At 39.3% G+C, this 24,049-nt stretch overlaps 1 protein-coding gene across 3 annotated transcripts; it reads left to right on the top strand.

Moving 5' to 3' along the window:
* Window positions 1–1,092: 1,092 nt before the first annotated feature.
* CNDP1 (carnosine dipeptidase 1) lies at window positions 1,093–20,693 on the top strand. Of its 3 annotated transcripts, none has more exons than XM_063177677.1 (14): window positions 1,093–1,400; window positions 4,117–4,267; window positions 5,513–5,613; window positions 9,105–9,219; window positions 10,010–10,153; window positions 11,401–11,563; window positions 12,507–12,595; window positions 14,577–14,777; window positions 16,136–16,220; window positions 17,106–17,266; window positions 18,549–18,713; window positions 18,906–19,047; window positions 19,448–19,595; window positions 20,448–20,693. In XM_063177677.1, the coding sequence occupies exons 4-14, from the start codon at window positions 9,142–9,144 to the stop codon at window positions 20,551–20,553; spliced, it is 1,482 nt and encodes a 493-aa protein (XP_063033747.1). In that variant the 5' UTR covers window positions 1,093–1,400; window positions 4,117–4,267; window positions 5,513–5,613; window positions 9,105–9,141; the 3' UTR covers window positions 20,554–20,693. The 3 variants fall into 3 exon arrangements, with proteins under 3 accessions (XP_063033747.1, XP_063033738.1, XP_063033757.1); XM_063177668.1 differs by having other exon boundaries at window positions 9,101–9,219; XM_063177687.1 differs by lacking the exons at window positions 1,093–1,400; window positions 4,117–4,267 and adding an exon at window positions 4,489–4,645 and having other exon boundaries at window positions 9,101–9,219.
* Window positions 20,694–24,049: the final 3,356 nt, after the last annotated feature.

The raw sequence follows: 24,049 nt of genomic DNA, 5'->3' as shown, positions 1-24,049 counted from the left end.
ACATCTCTTAGCAAGAGGCAACATTATTGTATGTGTATATATATTCATATATGTATAAACAGTGTGTTCTTTTATTTTTCAGATATTTAGGCTTAAGAAAGCTTATATTTAAGCTATTTTTTTTCCATTTCAGCTTAAAAGAGCTTGTGTTTGTCAAGAGAAGAACCTTTGCTTGCTTTGGCCTTCTCCCAAATACACTTCAAAGACAGGCAGACTGAAATGAAAAAATACTCCTAAGCCTTTCTTGGGAGGCTGTGGCTCCTGGGACACCCAGCTGAGATGCAGAAGTCAACAAAGTGTCAAACTGAGTTAACTTGGTGCTGCTCTGGTGTAGCCAAGATATTTTCTGAAAAATCTTTCCTTAGGATTTTTTCTCCTGAGAAGCCGGGAGGCCTCAGGAACAAAATGTAAACAATGGTTATCTGCTGCTGTGAATGCAACAGGTGCATCTGTGATTGGTCTCATGGAGTTGTTTCTAATTAATGGCCAATCACAGCCCAGCTGTCCAGACTGTCTCATTCACAAGCCTTTGTTATAATTTCTTTTCTATTCTTAGCTAACCTTCTGATGAAATATTTTCTTCCATTCTTTTAGTATAGTTTTAATGTAATATATATAATAAAATAATAAATCAAGCCTTCTGAAACATGGAGTCAACATTCTCATCTCTTCCTTCATCCTGAGACCCTTTTGGACACCGCCACACTCTGGACATGTGCCTTGAAGGACACCATGCACATCACCACCCCAGTGAGTTCTGCCTGTACTCTGCCAGCTCCTAGAACTCCCAGAAAGCTGGGAGGAGGCAGTGGGAAGAGCTCCATGAACAAAGTGCGGCACAGTTACTGTCAGCTTGCCTTGGTGAGCCTGAAAAGCCAGTTTCTGGTGTGTCTGTTTGGAAATGGCTATGAGTTATAAGCTGGATAAAAGCCTCACCTGCAAGGAGGACATGAATCATCCCTGAGGAAAAACCTATGCAATTTGGCTGAGAAAAGCTGTCTGAAGGATATCAAGATGGGAGTGACCTCTTGCCCTCATTTCAGTGTGATCCATATCTGAAAAAAATGCTTAATTATTAAGCCAAATGAATTTACAATGTTGCTTTTGGAAAAATAGAACAGTCTCCTATCTCAGCACTCAGAGCAGTGTACTGGACTTGGCACTGGACAAGAACTTGCTTGTTTCTCTTATCACTTAAAGCGTGAGTGCTTGGAGCTCTGGGTTCAGAGAGGGTGCTGAATGAGCCACCAGGTGGTGAGAGGGCTCCGTGTTATTGCTCTTCCTCCTCCACCCAGGACCTCAGATCTTTGTGGCCCTGTTCCTGGAAGGTGCTGGGAGTCATTGCTCTGTACAGAGGACAGTCTGCAGCCACCTGTCCTTGTGAAGCACCTCCTGCCTGGGTAAGGGGACCTTTTCTAAGTCAATCTCCTTCCACTGACATACCCAGGTGTGATTATGGACATCCAGGTAACTAGATGGATGTAACTACTAAGTCAGGGTCTTGGGGATCTTTTCCTCTCTACCAGCAGAATCTCACTCCACTGCTGATAAGCTCTCATGTGGACAATGTTGCTTAACTTGTGTTTTGGGGTCAGCTGTGGTTATCTTGAAGCGTGGTGGCTGGGAAATACTTTTCTAACTGCAGTGTAAAGTGGGAAGGAGCCGAGAGGTGGAAAGGCTTGCTGCTACTGCACAGGGAAGTAGAAATATCTGTAGGGGAGGGAGATATGGGGAATTGTGTGAAAGGGCCTCTCCATTCCACACCAATCCTTCTAGGATGCAATGATAAGTTATATTAAGGGAGTATATTGAGAAATGACAGCTGCAAAAATAACCAGGTACCACTGATTATTACATGACAATAACACTTGCTTTTCTGAGCTACACTTTCAAGAAATGAAAAAATACATCTTGAACTAGAGATAGCTGCTTATAGAGTGATAGGAAGCATTGAAAACCATCACATCATTTTTCTGTCAATGAAATATTGCTCCTATTAGCATATTTCTTACATATTTGCTCACTAAAATTTAGATTGTAATTGTTTAAGATACCCTTTTAATTAAGGTAACAACTAAAGCATGCTATTTCTGCTGAAGTGAAGGTACCATCACTTTGTAACCAAGTGAGTGTGCTACACTTTGCCCTGAGGTAGCAATGGAAACACAAAGTAGGGGACCATCTCTGCCCTAGATTGTTTACACTTTCAAATAACAAGAGAAACAGAGCCAATGATGCCTTCCCCTACTCTTCATCCTATTGTTTCAGTTCTGCTCTTATTTTCCTTTAATCAGTCTATTTCCTCCTGCATAAACAATTACTGTATCCCAAAGAGGATATTCAACCAAACTATTCGAGTTGGTTCTTTCATTTCTTGTAGTTAATAAGCTACCATCAAAGAATGGTTTTATTAGAGATAAAGCTGCCTACATTTAAAAGTCCTTCTAAACAATGTTGGCAATGTTTATGATATCCCATAAATGGAATAAGGACCATAACAAAACAAATCTCTTATATTGTGGACCTTAAACCTTGTTCCAAGTTATAGGTTATAAAACAAGGGACAATTAGCAATGAAATACTAAGCTATAAAGTAATAATAGCTTTTTTTTTCCCATGGTAGTATAGTTCCTCAGTAGTACTATGTGATAGATAGACAAATAGTTGAATGGATCTACTAGATATAATAGATCTATTTTTAATCTGACTTGTAATATTCTAATTGAGGAATAACTCCAGTGTGAAACACTTAAAGCTAAGATAAATGAAGACAGGATTAATGTATAAAAATTTTTTAAAAAAAATTAAAACAAACATTGAATTCCCCCCAAATTTTGCCTTTCATTTGCAAATGAGGTTTTACACATCAATCAAGTGAAGAACAAGTGCTTAAAAAAATCAAAGGTCTTTGTAAGGCTCTGAGACAGGACCTAGACCTCCCTTATTACCTTATTGTACTTATTGCTGAATTTGACCATGTCAATAGAGGTGCTTTCAAAATGGGCAGAGGACTTTAAAGGTAGAAATTTGTATGCAGACACAAGCACCTTAAATTTACTACAAGTTCAGCAGTTCTGCCTTCTGCTATGTGAGATGTGGCAGCAAGAAGATGGTGAGGCTATCCACATCTAAGAACAAATACTGCATCTCCCACAGTTCCTTCCTATGAACCTTTCTGCCATGAAAAGAGCAAGAGCCAGCAGAGCTGTTTTTCCAGGAAGAATGTTTTTATACCCACGTTTATCTGATTGCAAACTAATCAGCAGAAAATTTTCTTAAGTAAATAGTGAATTACTCCTCCTCACTGGGCACAAAAGGCAATACTACTTCCTGGGAGAAGGGTTTTGCCTTAACAGGGATGTATCCCTTTTTTTTCCCCCTCTTTTCAAGACACAGAATAATCCACCTCTTTTCTCTGTCCTATGACATACTACAGTAAAGCAGCAACACTTATCAGCAATGTTAAAGTGCTTTCTGGCACTGGGATTCCTGTTGGGATACTGGAATTCCAGGAGGGAAAAGGAGATGGGAAAATTTCCCATTACTTGATGTGTTACTGATTTGTCTATCCTGATTTAATTATTGTATGACAGAGAGGCAGAAGTGAGCATCTAAACCCAAAACTAATTTTTAACTTAAAACTCTCTCTTCATTAACTGCAGAACTTATCAGTAAAATTGATATAAAATGCTCCTGTTCTGCAGGTGAAAGAGGGGACCTTTCCAGTTCAGGCTCCCATCATCAGCAACAAAGGCAGCTGCAAAAAGCACCTAGAGATAAGGACGTTCTTTTAAAATATCATCTGTATTACAGCAAAACAGAACTGATAAACAGGGTCTCACTTTTTTTCACTGAAGGTTTGGCTTGAGCAGGGGCAGGGCTGGTCACTGCTGTTCTCCAAAACACCATTCAGGCAATCAATATTGCAACACTTTAAGAGCTGACTGCTGTAAATAGCACTGGGTGTTGCAGCGTCACCTGCCAGCAAGTGCAGACCTTGCCTATGCTTCCCACCAGATATTTTCATTGCTGTCACACAGTCCATTGATTTGGATGATACTTTAGTAATCTTCAAATGCAGTCAGGCACTGTGAGCTGGCATTTGTTCCTCTGCAGGTGTCTGGGTCTCTGCAGCTCTTGTTCAGTGGCTGTATGTGGTCAGGGCTGGGCTTGAGAACTGCCATGTGAAGAGTTGTCATCCTCATCCTCCTCGGGTGTCACTCAGCTGGAGAGGTGACTGTGGCTTGATTGCCCGCTGCTACCAAAGGTATGCCACTTATCAACGAGTATTGTTAAAGGATGTTAAAAAATAAACCTGTTATCTCAGTTACCTGCCTTGATGGTGAGTGCTTAGAGGGAATGTTCCTTTCAATGCAGTCCACCAGTGATTTGGTAAATTAGTTCCTACTGCCATAAACATCTTTATCTCCTTTCATGTCAAATGTACTTTGTTATTTGCAAGCCAGATGAGTCCTGACTGTTTTTCTCTGGGGTGTGTGCAACCCAGTGTTCAGTTTTCACCGGCACCCTCCTCCTGCACCCACCTGGAACACTGTGTGGCAGGGAGGGAAGTGCATGAAGCACATGCTTCAGGAGAGACAAGGAGGCCTTCAGAGCATGTTCAGGACCTACTTCTCAATTGTTTGTAAGTTTAGTTGATATTTCATCAAAGAATCATCCTAGTTAAAGAATCAACTCGGATTTTCTTGTTAAGTCACCAAAGAAAAACACTAGGTGTTCTTTCAACAGTGCTTTACGACATGGGAGGAAGCGACACAAAAAATGTTCTTACTACTAAGGAACAAAGAAAGAGAAAGAGCACAACTGACTGCCATGCATTATTTCTAAAAATAGGCATACTGCATTTTTCTGTAGAGCAGTAACTGCTCCTTTAAATGACATCAAATAAAATACACTTGACATTGAACACCAAAGCTTTTGTTTGATATCCCCCCTGAATTTATCATTCTTTCAAATAATTTTTCCCCTTCTCATGACACTGAGATATTTCAGCCTTGCCTGAAATCTTTCTACAGCTTTATTAAACCGACTCCCTTTTTGACACGAGCTGTTCCAGTTGCCATCCAAATGCTCCTGAGCAGCACTTTGTGTATTAGTAGTGCATTAACATGAAGTTCCTCCAGCTACTCCCCTCCCTCCCTCCTTCTACTACAGCAAAACATAGCTGTTACCTAAATTCTTGTTTGAATTATTAATATTTTGTACACTCTGCTACTTGGTATCTCCTCACATTCATTTTTCTGAACTTTGCCACTGTTCCTTACTTTAATGAGAGTATTTTTGTGATAATCTATGGTCTTAGAGTTTGGTCGGTTTTGAAAATATCACAGAATAATTCCAAATTTCCCTAGGATATTTCCCAAGGATTTTGCTTGATTCGTTGGGGTTTTTTTCCTTCACAGCATTTTAGCCTCCTTGTTTCATTTTCTTAAACAGTTAAATGCTAATGAAACATGACAAAGACCTACGTCTCTTGTCTGCCTCTTTCCAGGTCATTTGCACGTAACTGAGACAAAAAGAGAGAGATACCAGCACCACAGCACACATCCTCTGTAAAAGCAAGGAGCCCTTTTGTACTTCTGACATTAAAAGGTATGTATTTATTCAAGTCATGTATTTATTCAAGTCACCAAAAGGTGACATATATATATATATATATATATATATATATATATATATATATATAAAGACACTATTTTTAGAGTGAAAATGTATATAATACAGCAATATCAAAGATTTCACTAGAGGGAGGGGAAATCACATGCGATGGAGACACTGATATTTATATCCATTGCATGAGCTTGGTGTCTCTAGCAGCCATGTTCTGTCCTCTGCTATAATCTTATTTGGTCAAGCGTGGCATAACCAAAAGATCTATTTTTTTAAAATAAGTGAACCTGAGAAGCCTGTCTAGTTTTCTACAGTAAAGTTAAATGAGGGTGCGTTCAGTGGCCTCTGTTGTAAATGTTTTCCAAACTGAGGTTTGGAAATTACAAGGTAGAAAAATGAGTGAAATGTATGTGAAACTGAGGCATCCAGCCAGCTTCCTGGTATAGGCAGATCATGGCCCTGATGTCTCTCTAGATGAACAGCTGATTGAAATCCTGGGATCCCTTGATCAACAAGACCAGGTTTCATCCCACCTCCAGATGAATTCTCCCTGTGCCATTCCTGTCTCTATTGCTTTCTTTCGCGGGGTGCAGTGCCTTGCACTTTCCCCGAGCCCCTCACAAATGCACCCATCATGGTCCTATCCTCCTCTTCAGCTCATGTGGTGGAATATCTTCATCAGTCAAAAGCACCAGCCTGAAGGCAAACTTTGCTCTCCTGGGACACACTGCTGGCTGAAGTGAGACTGAGCAACATGGCACAAGCAGAGACATTGCCTGGCCCCCCAAAAGTGCACAGTGACAAAAAGAGAATAAAATAACATAAATGGCCTCTGTGCTCAGCTTTTACCTAATGCTGATCATCTCCAAGGACCTTGAGCCCCTTTTGAACAAGACCTGATATGTCTTGGCTCAGATGCCCTCCTGTATCTACCCAGGTACCACCTCAGCAAGAGCCAATGTCTTGTCTGTGCCAGGAAACTCAGGGTTTGCCAGGGTCCCGTTACCACCACCCCAGTCTGGGGCTCATTGTCTTCTCTCCTCTGCCCTGTGCAGCCTGGGAAGTCCCCCTGACCATGCCTGTGGGCCACACTCTGCCTTCCTATTGCCCCTGAAAAATGGGCTTCGGTTGACAAACATTTGCAGCCACTTGCACAGTCCAAGGCTGGAAGAAATATCCAGACTGGGGGTTTTAAGTTTAGGGTGCTTATTGCAGAGTTCCTGTTCTTAAGCCTTACCTGAAGAAGTTCAATCCAAAGGTAACTGTAACCTAAATTATCAAAACCTCATTCTCTACCATGTCTTTGTTAATAAATCCCAGAAGCTGCTTTATCTCGTCTGCAGTGTCCAGATTTTTTCCATTCTTGCTTCAAAAATTCCTGTAATCATCACTTTTGCTTTAGGACCAATTGCTGCTGCAGTGACTGGTGATGAAAATATTTGAAGGGGATTGTTGATTAGATCCACCTCTTGGAGGTAGGGTTTACTGTTTTATGGAGAAAAAAATGTGAGAAGAAAATGGTACTTTGCCTGTCACTTAAGGCTGGGATTTAGTATCTTAAAAATACTTCTATATTTAAATAATATGGCTAAATTTAATCTCTCCATCCTAAAAACCACTTCCAAATTTGAATTTCTTGGCTTGGTTAACAAGTCTTCTCCAAAAGAGCGCTTTTCAGATTTACTCCCTGGCAAAATCAGCATTTGGTCTGTTTCAATACCAGTGTTTCCAGTGTCAAGAGATGTCAGGAACTGGGCACTGGGAACTAAATTTACTGTCAGAAGCCTTCTCAAAGCTTCACTTCTGGAAGTGAAGCAAACCTTGTAACCTTGCTTCTGTGGGAAGGTTGGAAAATGGGAGCCCATCCTCATGCAGCTAGGCTCTCCAGCCTAAGTGAAAAATGTTTCCCTCGTCTTGATCATCATGCTTGGGTTTTCAATCTTCCTTCTCTGTCAGAGAAACATAATTGAAATTATTAATATTACCATAGCCTACCCCCTTAGCAATGCATCAAAGTTAAGGAGTTGTGGATGGATCTGCAACTATACTTTTGTTACTAGTATGGAATATCTTCAGAAAAGCACTGGGTTTTGACCTTGGAGTCCATCCTATCACAGCCTGATACAGCAGCAGCTCTGACTTTAGCCCAATCAAGTATTTAGCCATCCAAGGATTACTCTGCTAGAACCAATTCAAGACACTTACAGCAACAACTTCAAGCAAACAGGAAAGGTAAACTGGAGGAATAAGAAAAACACACCTTAAAACCTTATCTTGTCAAAAAAAAAAAAAAAAAAAAAAAGATGGCAGAGAGGTTTGCATGTACTAAATGAATTCTGTACTTATCAAGTGTTTCAGTAATGTCACTGTTCTTAATCAACTACAAAAGCTATTTGTTTTCTAACACTCTCCAGTGTCAGGTTTGTTTTCCCTTATTTATGTAAAATATGGGATGTGTGTCAGTGAATCCATTTTTCTGCCTTCTTCTGGCAGTCTGGGGGGAAAATCACGTCCTGGGGTTCAGCATCACCATCTGGGCAAGGGAGGGGATTGTTCTGCTCTGTTTTGCACTGGAGTGGCCTCATCTCAAGTGCTGGGGGCAGTTTTGGGTGCCACAATTTCAGAAAGATATTAAACCATTAGTGAGTGTCCAAAGGAGGGCTGTGAAGGTGGTGAAGGGCCTTGAGGGGAAGCTGTGTGAGGAGCACCTGAGGTCACTTGTTCTGCTCAGCCCGGAGGAGACTGAGGACAGACCTCATTGCTGTCACAAGCTCCTTGTGAGGGGAAGGGGAGGGCCAGGCACTGATCTCTTCTCTGTGGTGACCAATGACAGGACCCAAGGGAATGGCCTGAGGTTGAGTCAGGATATCAGGAAAAGGTTCTTCACCCAGAGGGTGGCTGGGCACTGGCACAGGCTCCCCAGGTTAGTGGTAACAGCACGAACACTGACAGAGTTTGAGGAGTGTTTGGACAATGCTCTTAGGCACAATGTGGGATTCTTTGGAATTATTTAGGGCCAAGTCCTGGACTCAAAGATCTGTGTGGATCCCTTTTGGGATATTATATGATTCTGGAAATGAAGAAAAAAGAAAGATGAGTGCCCTGGGCTGTTGGTTTTTGCAAGTCTTGCCCCAGGGTTGTCTTCCCAGAAAATACAATTTGATACTTTTGTACCGAAAAACTGATGCAACAAATGTTTCTGTAGAAAATGTTACCCCTAAGTTATTTATAAAACTAACACTAAAAATGTTCACTCTTTGGTAATTTTTTCAATTTTTCTTTCAGCAACTTGACTATGAATCAATGGAAATTTTTATGTGATAAAATGAGTATATTTTCTCCTGGCTTGAGGAGATTAAATGAGACTTAAATAAGCTCAGAAATTTGTAAATATCTCTGCTTCTTAGGGCTGAAAATAAATGTATATTGCAGGATGTCTGCAATGTTGAATTTTGTCCTTAACTTTCAGATAGCATCCATTTCAGCCCTGTGCTGCTCTCTAAGGCAGTAATGTCCTCCTCATCCTCTTCAGCATTGGAGATGGAGATCTTCCAGTACATTGATGCACATCAAAGTGATTTCATCAAGGTAGGAGCTATACTGCAGTGAAATAATGAGCACAGAGCTGGTGCTCCAGAGGCAGGAGAAGTGCCTGTCACAAAGGTACTGAGCAGGGTTCCAGGTCTGGCATCAGGAGTGCAATATGCACTTCACACAGCAAGGCTGTAAGAGAGCAGGCTGCTGGGAACTCCTGGGGTGAAGGAGGGACTTGCATGGACTTCAGCAAAAGAGATGGTTGTGGGCATGCTTTGAGTGTGTTCAGGGAGAGGCTCCACTAAGCCAAAATGCACCTGCATGGGGTGTGCAAGCCAGATAGGATGCTCACTCTGTCTGCTTCAGAACTAGTTTTTGTAGGTTTGCTCTTTAGAAGGAGAGGAATCTTGGTCCTTGCCTTGTGCTTTCACTTTTGTCAACCCTCTGTGAAAAGACAGAAACATAATGAGTCCAGTCAGTATCAGTTGTGCTTTGAATCTATGAGCACTTCTGAATCCTCATGAGAACCACCAAGGTAGGCTGTACATAATGCAATTTCTATAATGCAAACTAGTCAGCATCTAGTCTACCTCCTCTTCCACTGCATTTTAGATCCAGAGTTGACAATGTGAATGCCAAACTGTGAGCACCCTCTCGGTTTAGAAAATCAGGAATCTCAGCCCTTGGGAGACATCTAAGGGATTCTTCTCTATGCTGAAACCTTAGAGCATCTGTAAAATGGTGTGATGATAAAGGAAATCATCTTCCAATGTGGGATTTCTGATACAAGGGCTGAGGACAACAACATTCTGGATCACCTAATTGCACTTTTCTTCCTGTGCAGGATCTGAAGGAATGGGTGGCTGTGGAAAGCGATTCTATTCAACCACACCTGAGGGAAGAAGTAATGCAAATGATGGCACTGGTAGCAGACAGACTTGCAACACTGGGAGCCACTGTTAATTTAGTAAACTTGGGGTCACATGAGGTGCTTATCTGATTCTTGGCCTTAAAACATCATATCTACCCACAGGTCTACCTATTGCATTCAGTACCGTGTACATGCATGCTATGACATAGTGTTGTTTTTTTGAAAGCTAGATACAAATTTATCAGTAGTCCTGTACCTCCATGACGCCTGCTAAAATCAGGCCTGAGAACTGAGAGCACACTGGGAACCACACAGGCAATCCAAATACAAATTGATGTTCTGTGCATAGGAGAGAGTTTGATGCTTTTAATTGAAGTAAAAGGACTGAGTTTTTTAGCGGGGCTAGTTTTTAAATGTTTGTCTGTAATGAAGCATGAGAACTAATGCATCATTTGTCACTGAACTTTCTTTATGAAGGAGGTTGTTTTTACAAGGAAAATGTTGTTAGAACATCTAGGGGTTAGCTACCTAGACCATCATCTTTGGTTTGCAGAGCTTCTGACAAATGACCCAAACTATTTTCTTTCATTGTCGGAAAGCAATAGGGAAGAAATCATCTCTGAGAAACCTTAGTCTCTAATTAACTTACCTTATGTAGCCATGGGTTTTTCCCCACCCTGGGCTGTTACATTCCTAATCTAACAGCAATTCGAAAGTTCAATAATAGTGATTCTCTTCTCTTTTTTCTGATGGTTTTGGTGAGGATTTCGATTCTTAGCACAAGACAGCAATACTTGAATATTTCAGGTCATGTCATTTGATAGTTGCAGAGAATGCCATTGGGCCGTGTGGAGCTCTGTTCTGCACAGAGCCACATGAAGGTTTAGCTTTAACCTGTTTTTAAGACAGTCTGACATAGCTGCTACCTCCTGCCAGCAACACTTTTTCAGATTCTATGTTTGAACTTACAGGCCTCCTGCCCTCTGTCTGCGGTGAAATCAAACCCAAAATTAATTTGTGTGGCTTTTCACTATTACAGTGTCCCAAGAGACTCCATAGCACAAGGTTACCTCTGTCTTCTCCAGTGCTGGGAAGTGAGAGCTTAGTGAGGAGGGCATTTATGACAATAAAATGTTTGAAGACTTCTACAAAGTCCAGCAGGAAATAACCAGTTGAGGAGAAAGGTCTCAGTTTGTCTGAATAGGTTAGAACTGGATTCAGTCAGATTTGTGCACCTAATCAAATAAAAATCAATTGAGTGTAGAAGTATTTTCAATACTAAGAAATCCAGATGTTTTTGTACATTTGTAAGTTTTAGAAGGTTTGGTTTTCCTTAGTTGCCTTTTTCTAACCTTCCTCCACAGCTGCCTGATGGCCAAGTCCTCCCACTGCCTCCTGTGATTCTTGGGGAACTGGGGAAGGATCCACAAAACCCCACAGTATGCTTCTATGGTCATGTGGATGTGCAGCCTGCCAAGAAGGAGGATGGCTGGGACACTGACCCCTACACACTGACTGAAATCAATGGTTTGCATCTTCTCATAAGTTTTGTATCATTATTGGAACACACGACTGAGGTTCTGTGTGGGAGAAGAGTTCCTGTCTATTTAACCAAAGCATGAGGACTTCTGTGGAAATCTTTGGGACATGTCCAGCAGCTTGCAGCTTTGATGGTTGTTCTGTGACTAGTGAGATCCATCAGTGACTGCCTAATACTTGGTGTGGAAATACTAGCATTTTTGGTAGAAGAATGTGAGGACCCTTTAATGTAATTATACTTACAGCACAGCTAGCTGACAGAAGGAACAAAAATAATGGATAGAGGGTCAGCAGATAAGTAAGACCTCAGAAATCCTGGTTCCCAGGCTATAAGCACTGAGTTGCCCATTCTCATTATCTGGGATCAATTCCCAACAGCTTTACTGGCATAATTCTCCTGTCTTATTCCAGTGTATATCCAGTGAGGACTGCTACAGAAGCAGAGATACACAGATTTCAGTTTCATGTACAGTGATAACTGTACATGATATGCAGCTGAAAAAGAAATTCAATACTTGGACTTGGACTTGATACTTCTGCCATGGCATTTATCTGTAGGAGTTTTGCTGCTTGTTAGCTGGCCTGAATGATGTGTCCAGAAACTGCATATTGTGCAAACCCTCCAGCCATATCTGGTATGAATAAACAGTTCCTGAGAAGAAAATTGAAGCTCAAAAATTGGCATGTAGCAGAAACCACAACATAATGCATATAAAAGGAGGGAAAGAGAAAAAAAAAAGTATACTTTTCCTTTGGGAAGCACCCAAACACTCATCACCTTATTTAAAATGAGTCAGTGAAATCCTGACACTTTTGGGACTTCTTCCCTCCATCACTAAAGCTTCTGTGGGAACTGGAATTTGCCAATTACACAGAAGTGATGAGGGAAAATTCAAAGATTGCTTAAAAACTTTCCTCTTTTCCTTTTAAGGAAACCTCTATGGGCGTGGAGCAACAGACAATAAGGGACCAGTCCTAGCTTGGATAAATGCAGTGGAAACATTCAGAGCCTTGAAATTAGTAGGTATCAATGATGACTTTTTAAAATTATTGCTAACTTTTACTATTTAGTATTATATGTTGTTATTTTTTATTATATCTCTGGAGGGATGTATTTACATTGCTGAGTAAGATGAAACCTCTCTGTCCCAACAGACTATATACAACTTGAAATATTAACTATTTCTGATGCAACACTTAGGGCACTGGTCTCACTCCAGTAAGAGTTTGTTTTTGAGCATTCCTGTTTTGAGCAGTCTGTCTGCAATGTAAATACACTCTTACTGCCATTGCCCTGCAAAGAAAAACCCACAGGGAAGCATTCATTCAATATGTATTACATACATTCAATAGGTATTACATACATTACACAGCTCTGATAATTGTTCTGTTCTCTTGAGAGCTTTTAAAATGGTAAAATAACAGACATTACAGAATTCTGATGAAAGCTCATCTCTGCTGATACATTCTGCTGATCTTTGGTTTTGTCTGCCTACAAGATACCTTCAATTTATGTGTCTGTGTGAAGGGAATAAGCATCTAAAAATGTTCATCCAGAATGGGCTGTTATGTCACCAACAGACCAGATTTATCAAAGCAAATATTTTTAATGGGTGCATTCACTGAATACAAATACAATCACTCAGAGTCTGACAGATTTCTGAGGTCAGACATTTGCCTAAATTACTACAATGATCAACATAGCTATCTTCAAATAATTTAATAATTTTGCAGTAGTCTTACCCCGAAGGTCAAGGTAAGCCAAAAATATATTTTAGGCTTGTAACTGGGTTAACTACCATCCTTTAAGCCAATTTGAATGACATATTCTGTTTGTGTGATGAGAAACAGTTTTCTGTCTCTTGTATGACATTATGGCATAAACTGAGCATTAAGTCTTGATTTTGTTAAAAAGTCCCCTTACAACCTTCTGGAAAACACGTTTTTCTTGCCTCTATAGTACTGAATTGACCTTGATCTCAAACCCTAGAAAACACATATTATTTGCCCAAAGACTAGTTGTTGTAAGTGGATATGGTTATGGGTTTGACATCTTTCTAGTTTTTTCAAATCACTAATAGTTATCTTGACATTTTAACAAACAAGCAAAAACGATTTTTTTGTAATTTGAAGCCTTTCTCTAGAAAACAATACAGACCATCAAACAATATTCATTAACAGTTTGTTTCTAAAATTTCTGTGGCCAGCTGATGATCTATCAGTGAACCCTCCATGACACAAGTTCATTTAATTTTACATATTCGTTCTTGCCTTTAATCTGAGCAGCAAATCAAAAGAGAAAACATTTTAAAACCTCGAATGAGAAAACGAATTGCAACAGGAAACTAAGTTGAAATTTATGTCCCCTATGGGATGTGTCAGCATTTTCAACTCCCACTATTCCATAATAAAAGTTCTCCTAATTACTCTTGGAAATGCATTGTTATGAACCAGCAGGCTTGCAAATTTATGAGTGTTAAAAAGACAATTATAGTAGAGTCACTGACAATGTTTTTATCACCGTGTAAGTCTGGTGATAGACAACACTGGGAAAACCACAGCCAGTGGCTCCCACATGGGCAGTAACAGTGGAAATGTAAGGGACAGGAAATTTTCTGTGAAAATGCAATTGCTATTAGACAGTTATAATTTCCAAAGCAATTAGAATATTGAACAGCTCTGACAGAAAGCCTGTTTAATGAGACATTCCAGCAAGTTTTCTGAAAACGCAAAGAAGGAAAAAAGACATCACTTATTGTCCTCTGAAAAGGAATAGTAGATAAAAACATGAGGAAAAGAATAAGTTTTACTGGGAGCCCATATGTGTCTGTCACTGGCTTTTCTGATGTAGTAAGCTATATATCCTATGTACTCATCCAATATCTTTGTTATCCTAACACAATTAGCATAGCAAACCAGTCTGCTCCTAATTACAAAGCTTTTTTTAAAAGAAAAATTAAAATGCTTGTTTCTTACCCAGACTTTTCTAATTTTTATGTAGGCTATGCCAGTGAACTTCAAGTTTGTAATTGAAGGCATGGAAGAAGCAGGATCCTTGGGGCTAGAGAAGCTACTTGAGGAAGAAAACCAGAGGTTCTTCTCTGATGTTGATTATATTGTAATTTCAGACAACCTGTGGCTCAGCAACAAGAAGCCTGCCCTCACCTATGGGAGTCGGGGCAACGCCTGCTTCTTTGTGGAGGTAAAGGACACAGGTTCACTCCAGCTGAGCCTCCATCAGACAGGGATGATGCAGCTGTACCTACATCTGTATGCAGAGAGAGACTGAAGGAAAGCTTTATATTTACAATACAGAGCTTTCTTCTGCATCCCTTTTGGCTTCTGCAGATCCCTCTCCTCATTTCAGTTCCATTAGCCTTATTTACTTCCATTAACTGCTCTTCAATCATTTCTTCCTTTGATCCCTTTCCTATCCCATTACTCTCCTGCCACTCTGCCAGGCTCTTCTCATTTCTCTCTCTGTTCTCATGGACACCATCCCTACACCCACCTCTCCAACTCTCTCCAAAACCATCAACCCTGCCCTTTTGCAGCAGATACTGCTTGGTATAATGAATCAGCCTGAAGGGACTCAGTTTGGTTGGATCTCTGGGTTTAAAAGCCACACAAAATTTTTGTAAACACTGGCAGGAGTAGATAAAAGTTCACTGTAGCCAACACGCTATATTTAACAGGCAATGTGAGCTACTGTGAAATAAAGAGCAGAAATTTCTCATCTGGAAATGCTTCCTGATGAAGCATAAAAGGAATTCAGAGAGAAGATTAAAGAACTTGAGAACTAAAGAAAAATCTGCATTAACCTTTATGTCTGAAAAAAAAAAGATTTTTTTTAACTGAAAGAGCCTTGGCAGCCTTGATTCAATTCTTCTAAGTCTTGGTTAAGAAAAATGATGCTATTAAAACATCAAAAATGATCTCTCCCTGCTAGTAGACAGTTAGCTGTAATGAGGTTTTGAGAAGAATAAACAAGTCCTTTGCAGGAAAATATTTTATGATAAACTCCAGTATGAAAATGTGTCTGGAAAAAGAGCCCATTTAATAACTCAAATGCCTCTATTCTAACGGCTTGTTATTCAAGAGACCTATAAATTTTTATTTGTTGCAATCTTGAATTAAGCTTGGACATATATTCTTAGTATCAAGCAAGATTATTTTTTGCCTTTTTTAAAGAAGATTTTGCATTAAATAAAAAGGTTAGACAACTTGAAGAATTTATTCTCCAATGTTAGAAACAGTAATAATATGCAAATGTTTAATGTATGATGTCTTTAATCTTACTGAGGCAAAAGAGGGAGTGGAGGAGGACCCTTGCTCTCAAATGTGAGTGCTACAGACAGCTGACTTTCTCTCTCTTGGTGGTTGACAACAGAGCTCCATCTTCTCTGCCAAAGCAGATTGCTCCTGACACGATGTTTCCTATTTAATAATTAGGAAAAAAAAAATTACTGTTCATTTGTGATCTTGTTCAAAAAAACTGGACCCAGCAGACAGAAGAACAAGGTAGTGAGCGTTCACATGTAACCAGTGGCTTTGGTGCAGGTTGAATGTGGCAGCAAGGACCTTCACTCTGGAACTTTTGGGGGCATCATTCACGAGCCGCTGCTGGACCTGATAGCGCTGCTGGGTAAGAACTCACGTCACTGCTCAGGGCAGCTGGGGAGAGCTGCCCATCATCACCTAGTGCAGGTCAGGGACACCTTTAGTTGTTGTAAGGTCAGACTCATTGAAGAAAGATCCTCAGATGTGGTCACCAATTGTTGCGGTTTTGTTGTGAGGGTCCCCAGGATGAGGTGAGAGATGAGAATCTGACTCCAAGTTCTTAGAAGGCTGATTTATTATGGTATGATATGATATGATATGATATTATATGAAAATGATATACTAAAACTATACTAAAGAAAGAGAAAGGAGACATTAGAAGGCTAGCAAAGAATGAATAATAGAAACTCATGACTGACCAGAGTCCTGACACAGCTGGACTGGGATTGGTCATTAAGTTAAAACAATTCATATGGAACCAATCAGATGCACTTGTTGGTAAGCAACCTCCAAACCACATTCCAAGCAATCAGATAATTATTGTTTACATTTCATTTCTGAGGCTTCTCAGCTTCTCAGGAGAAAAATGTAAGGGCAGTAAGGCCAGGACTTCAGACATGTTAAGCTGATGTCAGTCACACATCAATGAAGAACATTTAAGGATTACAGGCAACTTTAATACATGCACACATAACAAAATCTGACTTTTTTAATGCTGCTTTGTATCCCAGTAGGATGTTTTCATGTCAGAAGCTGGGCTGACACATCACACACTCCACACCATCAGCAACTCGATTTTCTTAATAAATATGCAAATATATCAAGTTCAGTGAAGCAACTTGACAGATGCAAACAGTTGCGAGGCTCACTAATTTGGTAAAGAGCTAGGTAGAAGGGAGAAGGTGTTATGATGTCCAAGGGGAAGAAATACTTGTACTCCTTGTACTGATATCTGTATCTTATTTTGTAGACAGCCTTGTGGATTCCACAGGCCATATTCAGATCCCTGGAATCTACGACAATGTTGCTGCCCTGACAGAGGAGGAAAGGAAGTTGTTTGAATCAGTTGAATTTGATCTAGAAGAACATAGAAATAACTGTGGTGTGAAAAAATTCCTCTATGGCACCAAGGTAACAAAAAATCTGTATGAATACTCAGCAGAAAGAATTTAAATCACCTATTTGTAGTATTTATATATAAAGCCATACTGAAAGATATTTTCAGTTAATGGCAAGCTCAAAATAAAATAAAGGAGCACTGAGAAGTAAAAGATAAATAAAATCAGTCTGCTGAAAATGTAAGGCACTGCATCTGGGGAAAGTGATCTGAAATATGAATAATCAATTAAAAGTAATGATGCAAAACTAACAGTGTAAGTCTTCCTTCCTTGCCTACCCCTTCCCTCCCCCTAACCCTAATCAGCCAAATAAAACATGCATTAAAATGTCTACATTTAGATTACACAGTGGGTAAGAAGTTATATTCAGCTCTGAAAAAATGGGAGGAAGCCTTAGGCAGATATGTTTTGGATATGTTTGGGTCTTTATTTAACACAGATTTTGATGTCTGCCAAGCCCACCATAAAAAGCATCCAAAGCTACAAGCTTCTCCTTACCAGCAATTAAAAATTATATCCTAAATAAAAAAACAGCAGGTAAGGGCTGGCTTGCAAAGATTTCTCTGCATAAGAGTGGCAGCTGGGAGAAAGGAGTTGATTAATTATTTTATCACTAACATAATTATTGTGGTGTAGGTTCTGCTAACAGGGATGCTTTTATAGCTTTCAAATTACCTAAAGCTAGACTGTAAGAATCAGTAATACAAAAGTATAATGTAACTACACTATCTGAGTTTTGATACTGTACAAGGATGGATTGATGCTAAATTATGTGTAGGTAAAGGTCTAGTCTCATAAAACTGAAGGAAAGAAGCAGCACCCTGAGGTTCTGCATGAAGATCCGTTTATAATTTATACATTTCTCCTATTTTCCTTAGAGTAATAATCATAGTATTTTGTTTTCCCTCTGCATCTTCTCCAGGAAAACTTACTTACTGAAAATTATAATCTTTCCTATTGTGCTTTTTGGTCTTCATTAGTAGAATTTCTTCACTGCACTATGAAAATTTACTTTGAAGATTTTTAAAACAATGCTCTATTTTTCTCATTTTTTAAGAAAAACTGTTACCATCCAAATCATTCTATAACTGAAAGTAGTAGTATTTTTTAAAAATAAAAATACACATGCATGGGTTTAAATTAAAAAAAAAAATCAAATATCTTTAAAATACAGAGGTTTCCAAATACAAATTTTAGGATGGAAAAAGGTTGTTTATATATATTGTGGCTTGTTTATAGTCCTTATATTTATGAATTTTTAAGGGATTCCAAATCCCTTTGAATTTTTTTTAAAGGAAGAAATACTTCTGCACCTGTGGCGTTACCCGTCTCTCTCTATTCATGGGATTGAAGGAGCTTTCCATGAACCAGGCATTAAAACAGTCATTCCAGCAAAAGTAATTGGCAAATTCTCAATCCGTCAGGTCCCCAACATGGACCTTTCGGTTGTGGAAAAGCAGGTAAGATACAAATCTTTTTTTTGGCCACTACTGTGTAAACTCAGTAAACTCAGTCTCTCTTAGCACCTCACAAACCTAGACTTGTAGTAAACTGAATGTTTTTAGCACTTATTTCTTCCAGAAGAAGTAGGAATTTGGGTATAAGCTCGAGTGGTGAGATGAAAGCTTTTTTTAAAAGTATTTTCCCTACAGGTGGTGGAACACTTGGAGGGTGTCTTTTCCAAGAGGAACAGTCCAAACAAAATGAAAGTGTCCATGCCTTTGGGTGTAAAGCCCTGGCTTGCTGATTTTAATGATCTACTATATAAAGCAGCAAGAAGGGCAGTAAAAACAGGTGTGTTCCTTTTTTTCCCCAGTTCTTAGTGTGTCTGTAAGTGTGCAGGGGCACTGTGCTCAACAATAAGGCAAAGCAGATTTCCCAATTCAGTGCTGCAGCCTCGTACCTTACAAATCTCATTGATTTTGATAGAACTACTTGTCAATGTCTTCCATACCTTGTTAAATTTTGATATGTTTTATAGGAGTAGCCAAAAGGCCTCGTTTATTATTTTTTGAATTGATAAGAAACCAGAGATTTATAGAGCAGAGCTGATTAATGAAATCAATTGGCTGCACACTCAAACCCATTTCTATTCAGAAGGTCTTAGTATCAGCTCTTTCCTTAAATCTATGATAGCAGAGAAAACCACCTGGATTACACCTATTTATTAATTCATTTTTTCAATATATTCCAGTTTTTGGAGAAGATCCAGATTTCACTCGTGATGGCTCAACAATTCCTGTTGCCAGAATGTTTCAGACTGTAACACAGAAAAGTGTGATGATGCTTCCGATTGGAGCGGCTGATGCTGGAGAGCATTCCCAGAACGAGAAAATAAGCAGGTTTCTTTCATTTGTCTCTTTCTGCTATTAGAGAAGGGGGGAGAACTGAAGTCCCTTGGTACCCATGCCCAGATGGGAAGCATGCCCAGATGGGAAGCTCTGCTGTGCATTGGGCAGCCCAAATCTAATATTTCCAGCACGCTAGATGCTGTGCTAAGCAAGCAAGCAAGCAAAATTCCCAGTGTAACACATACCATTATACACTTTCCACTGGGTGTCTACTCAGTTTTTAAATTCACTGCATTGGCAATTTTCATTTCTCTAGCAATGAAGATGATGGTGTGGATGGGCACTCTTCCATCACAGCATCTGTTTTGAAGTGCACCAGTCGCAGACACTCACGGTTCTGTGAGGATTTTGGTGGTTTTCAGTACAAACAGCTATAAAGAGATATTTATAGTCCAGGGACCAAAACTAGAATAATTATACAAAAAAAATAGCTTAAACTTGTCACTGGTGTTGATTGTTGGAGGCACCATGGTAAGCCACTATTCAGTGTGTTGCCTGAACACTTGTGCAGGCTCTGAGTGAATTCATGCTGAACTCTGGAGAGAGGAGAATCCTACAATAATTCTCAAATTACTTCTTGTCTCTCCTCATTAAAGCCTCAATGCTGCTGGCTACTGGTAATACCAATTTGGGTATGTAAACCTGGAAAAAGTTTTCTGAAGTAACTCCAGAGGAGTACCAAATTGAAGGACGTCCAGCACTTCTGTGCGCTGGGTAATTTTCAGGGGTTACCAATATTGCAAATTCCTCTGAAGACTCACAAAACTTCACTGGACTCTGTTCCTAATTTTAAGAGCAGGACAACCTGACAAGACTTCATTGTGTTTCTTTCCTTCTTCACAGACACAACTATATTGAAGGAACAAAATTGTTTGCAGCTTTTTTCCTGGAGATATCAAAGCTACATCAGAATTTACATGAAACTTCCCACACAGAGACTATCAACTGACAGACCATATCAAGAAAATCAGCAAAACATTTTCTTAAATTTTCTAACTTAAATAAAACATATAAATCACATATTCAGTGGCTGTGAATTGGTGGGGAAAAAAATAAATGCTGTGCTATTTTCTGGCATTCTACTAAATGGCATGAATTTGTTGTATGGTTCATCAAGTGCTTTTATCCCTAATGCTGTAAAATGGGGTTAGGGATAATTAATTCTTGCTGAATGGAACACATATTTTAGTTTTAAACTTCAAGACAAAGGGAATTTATACATCCATTTTATCAAAATGACTTTATTTCTGTTTTGTAGTATCACTCTTCATGCTGCCTAGCTCACATTCCAGTTTCTGAATACAAACAATACACACTGCAGTTTCCTCCTAACTATATACAAAATAATACTTACCTAATTCTTTGAAGAAAGATCTACTGTCAAACTAATCTCTTTCTTTGTCCTTTACTGAAGGTTTTAAATAGGAAATGCAATGAAGTGTTCTTGTTGAGTTTGATGTGATGATTTGCCTATTTTTATCTATATATGGGTATAATCACTGAGGTAAGTAGAACTATAACAATAAACAGACATTTCCTGGTTTGGATTCTGCCTTCCGTCTCATCCAAATCACCTCTAACTGTGCTGTGAGTGGTTTTAAGAATCACTTAATGTTTTCTTTATATTACTTTCTTTCCATACAATAGAAAGAAATTTTTGTAAACTTCTTTTCTGGCTAAAGTCTGTCATCAGAACGGTGTTTTTCCACCCAATTAGCAACTTCTAAAGCATCAGTTTACATTAATAATTAAGTCAAAAGCAAATGATCTATTTTGAAATAAAAACAAAGTGGTTGAGAGCTCTGTTTGCTGTTTAGGCAAAATATCCAGCACAAAGCTTATCATTCAATCTAGATTTTTTTAAACTTTAAAATGTGATTTTTACTCTAACATAGTTCACACACAACCAAACCAATGGAACCAGTAGTGTTATCCCTACTGTTTAAAAAAATTACCTTAAGTGTATTACATACAGTACTTGGGACGCTTCCTTTTTCTCCTGTTACCCCCCTGCAAAAATCTGCAAGAACAAAGATGTGGATGCAGAGGGGAATACTCATACATTCTCAATAAACACCCATTTTCAGCCCTAGCTGAGACTCTGAGACAGTTCAGCTGCAAGAGCTGAGTAAGGATTCTGGCTCTGGCTGCTGATGGTGTTCAAGGGGAAAAGGAGGACTCAGCTCAGTGTCTGACCTCACTGCTGACTGCAGAACTGCAGTGTGCTCCAGGACAAGGAACAAAAAGCCTCAAAGACCAGAAGACTCTGGTTTGCGTATCATCAACCTGCAGAATAATTCCCTGTGGCTGTCAGTTCCCTTCACCTGTTGAAAGCATTTAGGAACCAGCATGGTAATGAATGTTGCAGGGGTGAGTACTCCAGTGTCTGCACAGGACTCAGGGCAGATTGGTCCATGCTTAAAAGCTATCACACCATAGAGGTACATGAGGGAATTTTGCTGAAATTTGACATATTTTAATTATATGTCTTGAATTATATTTCAAGACATATAATTGACATAAAACATTGCAATCTCTGGGCTTGCAGTGCTTTTACAAGTTACAGAATCACAGACTCACAGAATATGCCAAGTTAGAAGGGACCCAAAGGGATTATCACAACAAAGTTTTAGTCCTGTACAGAACCATCCCCAAATTAGCTTAAAACATAATGGAAAGAAAGCTCTGCACATAAATAGGACCCTTTTTGGCAGAAGAATTGAAAAGTTGGTGAGATGGAGGCAGCAGATTTCATCACAAAAGAGGGATGGAGACTGTGTTTTGGGAATATGACTGCTCTGAAATACCACTATAATACATGCTGTCTATGTGTTCTACAAGATCATGAAGTTGGAATGGAAGATGGGCTTATTTATTTTTTACTGTTGCTCTTTGGAATGACAAATAAAATGGAGCCAAAAAAAGCATCATTTTATAAGCACAGATGCTCTCAGAGCAGCACACTGAAACAAGGTTCTGCTCTGAAATAGCCACTTAGTGTCAAGTTAAAAGTATGTGAGTGAAACTGTGGGGCCATTGAATTATGCAGACCATCTCCATGCATCTCCAAGAGCATAAAACTTCAATTTCAGATTCTTCTGTCCATGAAAGAAAGAAAGCATTGAGAAAGCAACTCCTGTCCACAGGGGTATTGAGAGCTACTCTTTCCTTCTTAGATCAAGAATGAGTATCCACCCTGTCTTCCTTTTTTTTTTTTTTTTTTTTTTTTTTATATTGGGCAGCATCTCATCACATTCATCTGTGAAAAAAAAAGAAATGATACGCTTTTTCCTAAGGTCTGTAGTGTTATATAACATTTCTAGAAATGTTTCCTTTTGGTTGCACTAACAGCTACTTCTTGCCACAGAAAATTAAAGATCACTTGACAATACTAGTGTTAGAAATAAAATTAAATTTTGCTTCTATTCGTTAACCTTATTCTAGATGTGCCATATTCCAAGTCAGACCACATTAGATATTCTCAAATTGTGACCAACTAACTACAGAAATCATATACACAATTTGTGTGTCCACATATGCGTCTATGTAGCTGTATATATATGTACACTTCCAAGATCTAATCCAGTCATTGATTTAAAAAAGAAAAAAATCTTGTCCATTTTGATTCAGGTTTTTTCTTACTAATGACTGAATAATGGGAAAACAACATTGTGGGGATGTCCAAAAGCAGCATCTGTATCTCTGAAAGCTTGATACAGATATCAAGACCTGGATCATAGGATAATAAAAGGATTTTGGTTGGAAAGGACCTTAAGGATCAGAGAATCATAGAATTGTTTGGGCTGGAAGAGACCTTTGGAAACCATCTAGTCCAAGCCCACTGCAATGAGCAGGATCAAGCAGATCAGGCTGCTCAGAGCACCATCCAAGCTGACCTCGAATGATCCAGGGATGGTGCACCCAACCACCTCCCTGGGCAGCCTGTGCCAGTTTCACAGAGCCCAGAGCACACCTGACAGGACTAGGTGCCTGTACATAGCTGGTCAGGTTCTGCCCATTTCCCTGGTAGAGGAAGACTTGGCACAAGTTTTCCTTTTTTTTGTGGGCTGTACATTTGTGTTGTGGGGAACTGAACACTCAAGAGTGGGAACATATTTTTCTACTGATTATTAATGTGAAATAATAAATTAGAACACTTTAATTTCAATTTCAAATCAGTGGGTTTAAGTGTGAAAGTTGCTTTTTATATTAGATAAACATAGTTTTTAATCCTTAAGTAATGTTTCAAAAAAGAAGACTGAACAGTGTGTCAGCTAAAATAATGTAGAATAAGATGCTGACAATAGGAGCTGAAGGCATTGAGAGATGAGCAGCCTCCTGACACTGAGAACTAATCAGGTCATCACTGCTTAGCCTGTGAAAGTGGAAATTAGGTTTACTCACGTAGTTAGGGTTTTACTTTTCAGTAACACTACTCCCAAGAA

Source organism: Melospiza melodia, chromosome 1 (assembly GCF_035770615.1).
Source record: "Melospiza melodia melodia isolate bMelMel2 chromosome 1, bMelMel2.pri, whole genome shotgun sequence".
In the NCBI taxonomy this organism is placed as follows: domain Eukaryota; kingdom Metazoa; phylum Chordata; class Aves; order Passeriformes; family Passerellidae; genus Melospiza; species Melospiza melodia.
The sequence above is the reverse complement of the archived record's forward strand: the minus strand, read 5'-3'. Positions and strand labels throughout refer to the sequence as shown.

What these genes read in the sequence shown, in the direction of transcription:
- CNDP1 (XM_063177677.1), top strand. Translation starts at nt 9,142, where the DNA reads ATGTCCTCCTCATCCTCTTCAGCATTGGAGATGGAGATCTTCCAGTAC. An exon ending in TAAACTTGGGGTCACATGAG is followed by an intron (nt 10,154 to 11,400) that starts GTGCTTATCTGA and finishes CTTCCTCCACAG; the next exon opens with CTGCCTGATGGCCAAGTCCT. An exon ending in CAGAACGAGAAAATAAGCAG is followed by an intron (nt 19,596 to 20,447) that starts GTTTCTTTCATT and finishes CCTTCTTCACAG; the next exon opens with ACACAACTATATTGAAGGAA.